Source organism: Schistocerca nitens, chromosome 6, assembly GCF_023898315.1.
Source record: "Schistocerca nitens isolate TAMUIC-IGC-003100 chromosome 6, iqSchNite1.1, whole genome shotgun sequence".
Taxonomy (NCBI): domain Eukaryota; kingdom Metazoa; phylum Arthropoda; class Insecta; order Orthoptera; family Acrididae; genus Schistocerca; species Schistocerca nitens.
In genome coordinates this window covers 618,942,512-618,954,877 of record NC_064619.1, presented here as the reverse complement: position 1 = coordinate 618,954,877, position 12,366 = coordinate 618,942,512, and the positions used below count along the sequence as shown (strand labels likewise).

Sequence of the window (12,366 nt, the reverse complement as noted above, 5' to 3'; positions counted from 1 at the left end):
GTACGATACTCCTTGACCGTTATGGTGCCTTTTATGAGTTCCACTGAACTCACGGGTGTCCACATGAATGTTCCCCAATCTCTGCCACTGTGCCAATGTACAGTGCCGACTGTCATGTGCCCATTCCAGTCGTAGTTGCCAATGTCCTGGTGTTAACATTGGCACAATCATGGGTTGTCAGCTGCAAAGGCACATTGTTAGGGGTGTTCAGTGCACTGTGTGCTCAAACACACTTGTTCTATGCCCAGCATTAAAGTCCAATGTTAGTTCCACCTCAGTTTGCCACCTGTCCTGTTTTACCAGTCTGTCCAGCTTATGACATCTGACACCCATAATGAGGAGTGACTGCCCAACCCTATGACATGTGAATGAGGTTCCATCTAGGTTTCACCACGTGTCAAAGACAGCATTCCTCTAATACCCAACAAGTCATGTAATTTCTGAAATGCTCATACCGAGCCTCCAGGACCTCACAAGCTGCCCTTCGTCAAACTCAGATAGATTGTGCACCTTCCCCATTCTCCACACAGACAGCACTCTCACTCATACTACATGCACCGGGGCGTGTATCTGACTAGCAGTCATTCCTCGCCAGTGTCACGAACCCGGCTCTACTTTGCAGGAAATGTTAACTCCATAAGGACACCGTTACGGTGTGGCTAATGGTTGTATAGTACTTTAGTAGAGCTGGTCGTGATGTCTCCTTTGTTGATGCTGCTGTGTCTGCGTTGTCCCTGTGGCTTCTTGTTGTCTAGGCGATGATTCCCTTGCTGCTTTGGGTCCAAGAAAAGGTGCGGGTTTTTTAATTATTACTGGACTATCGAAAAATGACGCAGTATTCCACGGTTTCTTTGTATCAAAACACATTTATTGCAAAAACTATATGCACAACTACACTCAACCGCGGCCAACACACAAGTGGCCGAAAACCCATTGTAGACCAAAGATCACGGTCATAAGCTACAAAGAACATACAATTCCAATATCGATTGTTGATCGCAACACCTAACTTAGTATTATCTTAAGCAAAAGCTTTTATAACACGACTTTAGTGTATAATAAAATAAAATGACGTCTATTTGTCAGTTCCATTACACCAGGTAACGCTGCTATTGCCTGGACGGGTTTATATCAATAGTAGGTTGGTGGTCATAATGTTCTGGCTGATCAGTGCATGTACCTAGCAGAACAGCTTGTGACAGAAAGGATTCTTCGTCTTATAGTATCTCTGTAAAGAAACTTCTAGAGAAGCATCACCTTCTGTACAATGGGTATAAAAAACAGTATAGAGTTAAGTGTCCACTACATTTGGCTGCCAAAAGGGATATTTATGAAGCCCTCAATGCCTAACATAGCAGAATCTTACCAAAAGATCTCTCACAAAATCCAAAGATATTCTGCTCTTACAGAAATGCAGTCACCTACAGCAAAGTTTATGTCCAGACATTCAGGGATAAGAGAGAAAACGAAATTGAGGGTCATCATGCAAAATCAGAAATCTGAATTAGGTTTTGAAATGGTCTTTTAGAAAGAAAAATTCACGAACATTGCTCACTTTCACTTTAGCTTCACTGCAAAGCTGAATGTTGTAGGTATTGATGTCAGTGGAGTTGTGAAACAGCTGAAATCACTGAACTTGAATGAGGTAATGAGGGCTGATTCTGCACAGACTTTGGAGCAGATTTAGCCCCTGTTTCAACAATGGTATACTGAAGGTACCCTGAACAAAAATCTGTGGCCAATTGTTGGAAGAAACTGCAGGTCACTCCCATCAACAAAAAGGGTACCACAAAACTACAATCCAATACTTTGATTCCTATCTTTTGTAGAACCTTAGAACACATTCTGAAAATATATGTAATAAAGTATCTCAAAGAGAATGACCTCCTCCATGCCAGCCAGCATGGATTCCAAAAACATCGATCATGTGAAACTCAACTCACATTTTTCTCACTTGATATCCTGAAAGCCATGGTTTAATGTAGTCAAGGAGATCCAGTATTTCTTGACTTCCAATAAGGGTCAAAGATTTGTTAGATAAATGGAAAAGTGTCACAGAGATGCTGAAAATCCTGAATTGGTTGGCACTGAAAAACAGATGTGAACTATCCCTTGGAAGCTTATTTATAAAGTTTCAAGATGCAGCTTTAAGAGAGAAATCTACTGAAAAACCTACTTTATATCATTGTCATACAGATCACAGAGACAAGATTAATATAATTACAGTACACACAGAGGCATTTAAGCAATCGTTCTTCCCACATTCCATATGTGAATGGAGTATGAAGAAGCCCTAGTAAGGAGTGCAATGAGAACTATCCTCTTCCATGCACTTCACAGCAGTTTGCAGAGAATGGATATAGGTGTGGATATTAATATGGATTGGACATTGATGGGATGGAGGAAAAAATAACACTATAGACAATTCATTTAGTGACATATTTTCATATGTTAGAAGACCAAGCAGTTTATGTTGGTGTCACAGGTAAATTGAAAATGTAAGTTTATAAGTGAGGGAAAATATTGCACATACATGTGCATTCTTTTACAGCAAATGTATATTTTTTTTAGTAATGTCCTCAATAGACAGTCACTCTGGAGTACAGCTGATAACCTTCATTTCCAGTCATTTGTGACAGAAACAATTACATGACAGAATACAACAACTAAATTAATAGTTAGAAAATTTCATAACAAATGTCCACACAGAATCACACACCACAGTCAGTTTCATTACTAATTTTCTGGTATCACGTATTACTCTTCAATGCTATGCATATAAATTTACGTTCAGCATTGCTTGCTGATATTTGAGTTATTATTGCCAATTTGAAACAACTGTTGCGATGATCATTCTGAAAAAAATCTGGCTCTACCTTTAGAGTAGGTGGCTGCCGTGATGGGTCCATATTTACATCTGGTCTGTGAGAGCGCAGATACGTTTTCAGATCACCATTGGCCATGAGTTCCATGACAACTAAAACAGGTTGTCCTTTGGAGACTACACCCAACAATTGAACCACATGATGTGTGTTGAACGCCCTGCAAAAAATTTTCACTGCATTAAAAAAATTAATGGCACATATCAATTTCTTGTTAAGCATTTGATATGAAATGTAAATAAAAAACATTTTTGCTCAAAACTGACATCAGAAAAGACAGAACTAAGGTACAATAATGTTGTAGATCTCATGTGACAAGAAAATGGGTTCTTAATAAGTTGAATAAAAAAGGGAGATTTGGGTTCAATATCTCATCAGTTACAAAGTCAACAGAAATGGAGCTCAAGCTCAGAACGGTGAAGAAGGAAACTGTTCAAAATGTTTTCAAAGCCACCATTACAGCATATGATTTGAACTCTTGCTTCTTTTATCAGATGAGTCATATATATATATAAAAAAAAAAAAAAAAAAAAAGAAGATTGATCAGAGGACTTCAAATGAATACAAACTGACAAAATGTTTAACTTCAATGATACTTCACAGAAAACGTGGTCCGCAGATGGTGAGCTCCAGTCTGTGAGTGGCATGTATAACACCCTTTCCACTGTGACAGGGTATAAAGTGGGGAGTCGTGTGAAGACTTACACTATGTGATCAAAAGTATCCGGACACCTGGCTGAAAATGACTTACAAGTTCGTGCCGCCCTCCATCGGTAATGCTGAAATTCATTATGGTGTTGGCCCGCCCTTAGCCTTGATGACAACTTCCACTCTCATAAGTGTATGTTCAGTCAGGTGCTGGAAGCCCTTTCTTCACGGACCGCTGCACTGAGAAGAGGTATCGATGTCGGTCGATGAGGCCTGTCACGAAGTTGGCATTTCAAAACATCCCAAAGGTGTTCTACAGCGTTCAGGTCAGGACTATGTGCAGGCCAGTCCATTACAGGTATGTTACTGTCATGTAACCACTCCACCATAGGCTGTGCATTATGAACAGGTGCTCAATCCTGTTGAAAGATGCAATTGCCATCTCTGAATCGATCTTCAACAGTGGGAAGCAAGAAGGCGCTTAAAACATCAAAGTAGGCCTGTGCTGTGATAGTGCCACGCAAAAGCAAAACAACAACGGGTGCAAGCCCCCTCCATGAGAAACACAACCACACCATAACACCACCATCTCCGAATTTTACAGCTGGCACTACACACCCTGGCAGATTACGTTCACTGGGCATTCACCATACCCACACACTTCCATCGGATCGCCACATTGTGTACCATGATTCATCACTCCACACAACTTTTTACACTGTTCAATCATCCAATGTTTATGCTCCTTACACCGAGTGAGGTGTTGTTTGGCACTTACCAGCATGATGCGTGGCTTATAAGCAGCCGTTCGACCATGAAATCCAAGTTTTCTCGTCTCCCACCTAACTGTCATAGTACTTGCAGTGGATCCTGATGCAGTTTGGAATACCTGTGTGATGGTCTGGACAGATGTCTGCTTATTACACATTATGACACTCTTCAACTGTCAGCGGTCTCTGTCAGTTAACAGGCAAAGTCGGCCTGTACGCTTTTGTACTGCACATGTCCCTTCACCTTTCAACTTCAACTTCACTATCACATCAGAAACAGTGGATCCAGGGATGTTCAGAAGTGTGGAAATCTCGAGTACAGATGTACGACACAAGTGGCACCCAACCACTTTCAAAGTCCGTGAGTTCCGTGGAGCGCCCCACTCTGCTCTCTCACGATGTCTAATGACTACTGAGGTCACTGATATGGAGTAGCTGGCAGTAGGTGGTAGCACAATACATCAATATGAAAAACCTGACCACTTTCAAAGTCCGTGAGTTCCGTGGAGCGCCCCACTCTGCTCTCTCACGATGTCTAATGACTACTGAGGTCACTGATATGGAGTAGCTGGCAGTAGGTGGTAGCACAATACATCAATATGAAAAACGTATGTTTTTGGGTTTGTCCGTAAACTTTTGAACTCATAGTGTATGTAAATGAGAAAGTCAGTCTTGAGGGAAATGCCTCAAGAAATCTAAAATGACATTATATTCCCTGTCACACTGCAGATCAATTACTTTACAGATCAGTGACTTGGGTACTGGAGCTTTTTCCCATTCATTGCCCCACAAATCCCGATTTATTTCTCAACATGACTGGTGCTTTGGCTGCAAACACAAAAACCAATAAATTCCATGACAAACCTATATTTTCAACACTTTCTTCAACACTGCTAAGAATGTCACGTGCCAACTACGTGCCTGAGCTTTCTGCACTTTCACAGAATGCTGTGCTGTGAAGCATGCAGCAAACTATTTACAAAGGTTTTGCACACTGGCTCTGAACATCGTCTGCCACGGCCCATGTGGGACACACGACTGTCGCGTCTGATAAATTCACGTGTGAAACTCTTCTGCCTGAAGAGTACATGAATGATCAGCTGCAACTGCCAAGTGTTCATTTATTAGACCACCCTACGTGAAAGGGCACAAGGGCATTGGCAAAAGTTGTGCAGTTTTATAGCTCCTCTGAGCAGCACCATCACTTGATTTTTCTTTTTCTTCTTCTTTCTCCTCAGAGGACTTCCTTTCAAGTTTTATAACCTCTTGTACAACCTCAAGTCCTTCAAGTTTTCCATTTCGATATTCTTTGATGCATTTGTAAATTGAACTTCATGGAAGTATTATGTCTTGTGATACACTAAACATTTTGTGAGCTCATTTCTCATTTGTAGATTTCAGTTCCTCTTTAGGCAAAAACATCTGAATCTGATCTTTGAATTCTTCTATTGAGGAAGGCAACTAGTTTTAATTTTTCGTACTCTTTTATTGTAGACAGCCTGAGGTCTTCTCATTGCCATATCTGTGATTTCCATCTAGGTGTTAACCTGTGGTTACACTGATACAACTGATACTCTTTTAAATGTTTAGATCTGACAGAATATAGTCTACATCAGTACTGCCCATATGTGGGCATAAAAATACATGATGGTATCCTAGTTTTCATAATAACAGCTCCTTCCTTGAGGAGAAGAGGATAGGTTGGGCGAAAGTTAAAGAGGATGAGGTCCTCAAAACAAGTGAATCCCTTTCATCCTGTGATTTGAGTGGCCTGCCCTTCCTCTTTATGCATCCCCAGCCTATACCACTCTCTTCTGCAAGACCATTATTATTCTGAAAGCTAAGATAGTGTGGTGTAATTTTATACCTGTCTATCGGCGGTACTGATATTTCACCCCTTGAAGGTCAGTAATAGCCAGCAATTCTGATTTATAATTTTGTAGTTTTCTCATGCAAATGTTCATTTTTACAGAATACAGTCAATGACTAAAGTGGGTGGTTTTGCATCCCATTTCTTGAACTAAATGTTACCTACAACTAGCTTGTTTCTCATATCAAAATATAAGGGGAGGGATCACCCAACAAATTTCTTTAACGGCATCTATGCGGAGCCAGTGTAAGCTCATATTCCATTCTTTGCAATCCAACATAGTCCATATTTTCTTCTGAGCCATTCAGAAAGTCTGCTTTTTCTTCTTTGGTGCATCCTGCTCACAAGTTACCTGGCTCATACAATATTTGTTCCCATTCCAATTCAATGGCAGCTTAATTATTTTGTTACCAACAAACTAGAATCCACAGCAAGCATCTAAATCTTTGTGGAGAACACAGCTCCATGTATTGACTCTTAAGGGTTTCCACACAAGTAAAACATATATTTAAGGCATATGATGTGTTATCAAAAAGTAATAGGAATTCTAGTTTTTCTTAAAGAATTTTTATGTATTCATTGACATCAACTTTGTCTCCTACAAATAAATCCCCATGAGATATAATGCACGTGTGCCAGTACTTTTTCTGGAACTCATTTTTCATTATGGTGCTTAGCTCCTCAGCAATTCTGTTTTTATCTCATCAATGGGGGCAAAACAACGGCCTTTCACGGTTCTATTCAGCCTCGGGAATAAAAAGAAGTATCGGGCGGACATGACGGTGAATATGGTGGCTGACACAGCATAACAGTTTTGCTTTCTGCCAAGAAATCACACACAAGCAGTGAGGCATGAGCGGTAGCATTACTGTAATGTAATTTCAACGAGTGGTTTTACCACAATTCTAGTCATTTTCCAGACTGCTTCACACAAATGGCAAGTAACTTGCAGGTAGTATTCCTTATTGATTGTACGACCATAAGGTATGGACTCATGATGCACTACCCCAATGTAATTGAAGTAAACAGTGGAAGAACCTTCACCTGTGATCAAACTTGTCAAATTTTTTTCGGCCTTGGCTCTCCAGGCAGTTTTCATACCCACATTTCATCACCTGTTGTAACCTTCTTTAGATGTTCTGGATCACTGTCGACTTCGATTATCAGCAACCTCTCTGATAGTGATTCACCAATTTCCCATAATAATGTTCTTTACTTCTTCCACATCGTCATCAGTAATTGATGTAGGGTATCCTGGGTGGACGTCATCTTCAACGTCTTCTTGACCTTCTTTCAAACATTTACATCACTTGTAAATTCTTGCCCCACTCATAGTAGATTCGCCAAAGGCCACAGTCAACATTTTGAATGCAGTGCTGTACTTTATTCCTTTTTCAAGCAAAAATTGATGCAAATTCTCTGATCCATCTTTCTCAAAAAATTCTTTGATGTGTCTTTCTCAAAAATAAAAATTCATTGAGCACTCGAAAACACTTATAACATTTTCGAGTGTCAGCAGTATACCAAATATTCGAAACAGCTGAAAATGCAAACATACATGAGGAACATGTGTACCAACGAGATATAAAAATTTGAGAATTGGATGTATAAAGCCCGTGAATTAAAAAAATTACTGTTACTTTTTTATCACACCTCGTACATTCCTGATTTCAGTTTTCTTACACTATGTCCCATTAACTTCTGTGGTAAAAAACTCTCTCTTTCCCCTAAGTCAGTTCTTCAATTTTATTTCTCAATCTGAGGATGTTTAAGCCACAATACTGCAGATGGGTCTGTTTTTGGTTCTAGCTTCAACTAGTAAGCCATCGTTTCCACCTGATTGAAACTGCCATCAAAGAGATTTTCATTTCAAGACTCATTTCCGCCTTGAAAGCAAGCCACAACTACCATGGCTGTATCAGAGACCTGTCATTTTTCAGGCAGTCTCTCACTTCCTGACATTATATGTCTTAGGATTTAGAGAAGCTATAAAATACAGTTTTAAGTATTTACTAGGTTATAAAATAAGTGACTGGTTGGTTTAATTATATTAATACCTAATATTACACATTAAATAAATTCTAATTATATATATTTATGATTTCCTGCCTAACAGCTTGGTATCAATTTTTAAACTACAGAATTGACTGGAGTAAGGTGGCACCTCTAATGTTTGGATGTTATAAGACACTGGAAATAAACCAAGTGTATAAGTATTTTTTTACATATTGCCAATGAGTTCTAAGTCTAAATAAACCTGTACTTGTGAGCATAGCTGTCATTGTGCTGATGCTGAGAATCAAACACATATCTTTGATGTTTCATTGATTTTTATTACTTCTTGGCAGCTTCAGCTGTGTGCGATATTTTGCAATTACATCTTAGCATCATATCTTTTATATTTAATTTTATAGCAAACTAAACACACAATGTTCTCCTATCACTTGTAGTCATTATGAGAGAAAGAGGACTGTGGATAGTAGAAACAGCAGAGATACGTAATTAGCAACAAACTCTTATTTTACACTCTTCATCTAGTGTGCACGTCAATCATGCTTATAATATAATTTCTAAGTTACTCAATTTTACAACGAGAAGAACAGTTCCCCACTTCTGCGATGAGAAAAAAAGACTTTTCTGTTTCGTTTCTGCTGTTTTCTATTGTGGTTTGACTTTTTTAAAATTAAGTTATTTTATAATCCTTAATTTTATAAATTTGTATTCACATTTCAAACTTTCAGCACAACTTACTTCATGACAGATGCTTCATTTAGGAACTCTGACCGTTCACGGTCAGTGGCATGCTCATTCACAGTCTTGACAGCACAACGCCTCTCATTTTCAGTCTTGTGGCAGTAGATGCCTTCCCACACCATACCAAATGAACCCTGGCCCAGTTCTCGGACTAATTTTATCTTTTCACGTGGCACTTCCCACTCATCTGGCACATATGCTGAAATTTGAGACAAACAAGAACATGGTTCCTTTTACTGATTTAAAGTCTTACAGAAATATGACACATAAAACTGAAAGCACAAGTGAACTTTATAAACTTAATAAGATTATGGAATCAGACATTCAAAAGAAAAAGAAGCAAACAATCCTACTTGATGTCAGTGTTAACAGTCATTAAAGAAAAAAATGTAAAAAATGCATAGCAGACAAGGAAAAAGAAATCCTGGATTTTTCCCAGATTTCCTTGTAAAAAGAATTACACTTTTTTCTGGGTGAAAATACCCCATACTTGGGGTGAAAGTCTATTTTTTCCATCTTGGGTGACAATATACTTTCTGTTGAAGCTGTAAAACTTAATCCTTTGAATAATAAAGACTTAAAAAAGCAATGCGTTTTGGAAAAATATCTTTGGCGCACAGCACCGTGTATAGTACATATTTTTCTATTACAAAAGTATAAATATGAATTTCACCAAATACTACATGGTAGCTTACACAGCACTGTAATCAAGACTACACTGCATGATGTGCTTTTGTGAGCCAATCATAGCTCATGTGATCTTACCAGCCAAGTTGGTTGGTTTTTTGGAGAAGGAGACCAGACAGCGTGGTCATCGGTCTCATCGGATTAGGGAAGGATGGGGAAGGAAGTCGGCCGTGCCCTTTCAGAGGAACCATCCCGGAATTTGCCTGGAGTGATTTAGGGAAATCACGGAAAACCTAAATCAGGATGGCCGGACGCGGGATTGAACCGTCGTCCTTACCAGCCAATGACAGCAGATATTCAGAGCACAGGACACATGACGTGGTCAGCCAATAGTAATATCACTGTTAAGTAGCGCAAACATACAACTAGGAAAATTTAATGGTTTAAATTAATATACATGCGGTGTAGCTAAAAGAAAGGTAAGCTTTCACATATAATCTTGGTTGTCATAAAGTCTTTGCTGCTTTTTCCCGAGGGTGTGGTTAGGCAGTAACATAGTATAATTTACTTTGCATAAAAGGAAATTTACTATGTAAGTAATGATTTTAAACCACAATTTGTAATATTTTCCTGGCGCCTGTTAGAAATGTGTAAAGTTGTGACATCACACCCAATGAAAGTAGTTTGTTGTTACTAAGTACTGTATAGTCTTCATCCTAAAGTCTTTGAAACATTTTGCTATCAGTAGTTGCTTGCGTGTGCACTGTGTTTTGTTGTTGTAAATGGCACATTTTATTTGAAAATAAAGTTTCATTTTGATGTTATTCTCTTTTTTATGTTCTATTGTTGCATATTATTCTAAAGTAGTGGGCTGAAGTAAAATTCTTTGTTAGAGTATCAATTCATACCAGTCCAAATACAAAAATTTAACAGAAAACCAAAACAATGAAAAACTCCCAGAATTCTAAAAAATACTTGGGTCTTACCCAGATGAAAAAGTTCCTACATTTATCCCAGATTTCCTATTTGTCCCAGGGTGTATACACCCTGCATTACAGTATGCATAAGAAATTCATTGTGATAACATACATTTTAGCCAACTTACTGTTTATGTGCACATTATGTCCCCCCCCCCCCCCTCCCCCTCGGGTTTTCATACAAAATATTACAAGTCTACCATCTCACACAATAGTAGTTGTTCCATTTGAGTATCTTGTAATGGACCTGTTGGTTAGTATGTGAAAGAAAATTAAACGTTTCTGGATTTCAGAGGGTAATGTGCTGGAGGCTGGTAAATAATGGCTGTTGCATCATTAAACATTGGTTTTAAAAATCCTTATATACATCAAACGCAATACAAATTCTTTGATAGTAAAAGCACATTAAGTGCTTTTGGAGATGCTGGTGTTGCTGTTAATGGTGAATGTACCGTGTGCTATGTGTATGGTTAAATATTCTGTAGCCATTTGGTATTTACAGCAATACAAATTATCTCTAAGCAGAATATAGCATTAATGACTCACTTGTTTGTACATATTCGGGATTCACAGAAGCAATCAACATGCTCGGAACCTGAGACAGGTACCTGCGTCGCATGTAAATACCGACAGCACACACGACTGCAAGCAGCAGGAGTGCGCTGACCAGGCCGCCCACGAGCACCTTGACACTCGACGACGACGGCAAGTCCTGTGACACAAACATTTTACTGTATTTCAAATACTGGTTCCAAAACCTCCTATATATTGTTTTTATTGATAGCACAGATTCTATGAATGAAACTGTCAGCTGTAGAAAGGGATTTATTATTTATAAGTAGTTTCTCAAAGGAATAAATGTAATGAAATGCAGTACTTAATGTAGTTAGTTTTTTTGAACGTGTTTTAACAGAATTTTCTTAATTCGGTTCACAAATAATTCATATTATGCCATTGCCAACTTGGAAACCCTATCTTAGTTTCTACAGTTATCCAAAAATAAAGTATGATATGACACGACAGCAAAGTAAGACAGCTTTTTTTACGTCAATTAAGTCCAACAACCATTTCCAGCAGACACAACCTTAAAGTAACACTGTTTGTGGGGGTGGATGGATTTGCATGGTCATCAGGATGTGTACATGGACAAGACAAAAAAATCCCTGGCTGCCCCAGTTAAAAATACACTTCTTCCTGGGTGAAAATACACTTTCTTCATGTTAAGTGACAGTATACTCCCCCTCGGAAGTGTAAAACTTATCACTCCTTTGAATGGTAAAGGTTTTATTCAGTGGCATTGACCTTCAAGGCACATTAGGAAATGAAACCCAGGAAAAAAAATAATGTGTTTCGGAAAGATCTTTGATGTGCAGCAAAATGTACACAACATACTCTCATATTAAATATAAATATGAATTCCATCAAACACAGCACATTAGTTACCAAAGCACTGAAATCGAGATTGCAATGTACTTTTCTCAGCCAATCATAGCTCACAGCACATTATCTTGCCAGCAAATGACAGCAGATATTCAGAACAAAGGACACACTGTAGTCAGTCAATAGCAACATCACTGTTAAGTAGGACAAACACACACACAGGAAAAGGTCATGTTTAAATTAAGTATAGTACAGTTACAAGCAAAGATAAGTTTTCACATATAATTTTTTTTTTCATAGGCTACCCTTTAAGATATCACAAACACAAATGTGCCAGTAAAAAATTAAAGGAAGATGTAAATGTCTGGTCTTTCAGGACTGAAATTTTTCTAAGTAGTTGGTCCTCAGAGTGTTAAGTTTTGAATAAGAGTCAAACGCTCTGTGATTTAAGAAATTCA

The 12,366-nt window shown here is 38.5% G+C and overlaps 1 protein-coding gene across 1 annotated transcript in view; it reads right to left on the bottom strand.

The window, feature by feature from the left end:
- LOC126263526 (insulin receptor) overlaps nucleotides 1-12,366 on the bottom strand; it is a 102,584-nt gene that overhangs the window by 21,182 nt on the left and 69,036 nt on the right. The window contains exons 14-16 of the mRNA XM_049960620.1: nucleotides 11,075-11,240; nucleotides 8,922-9,123; nucleotides 2,877-3,042 (exon numbers count right to left, since the gene is read on the bottom strand). Of these exons, the coding sequence (XP_049816577.1) occupies nucleotides 2,877-3,042; nucleotides 8,922-9,123; nucleotides 11,075-11,240 (534 nt within the window). The remainder of the gene's footprint in view (nucleotides 1-2,876; nucleotides 3,043-8,921; nucleotides 9,124-11,074; nucleotides 11,241-12,366) is intronic.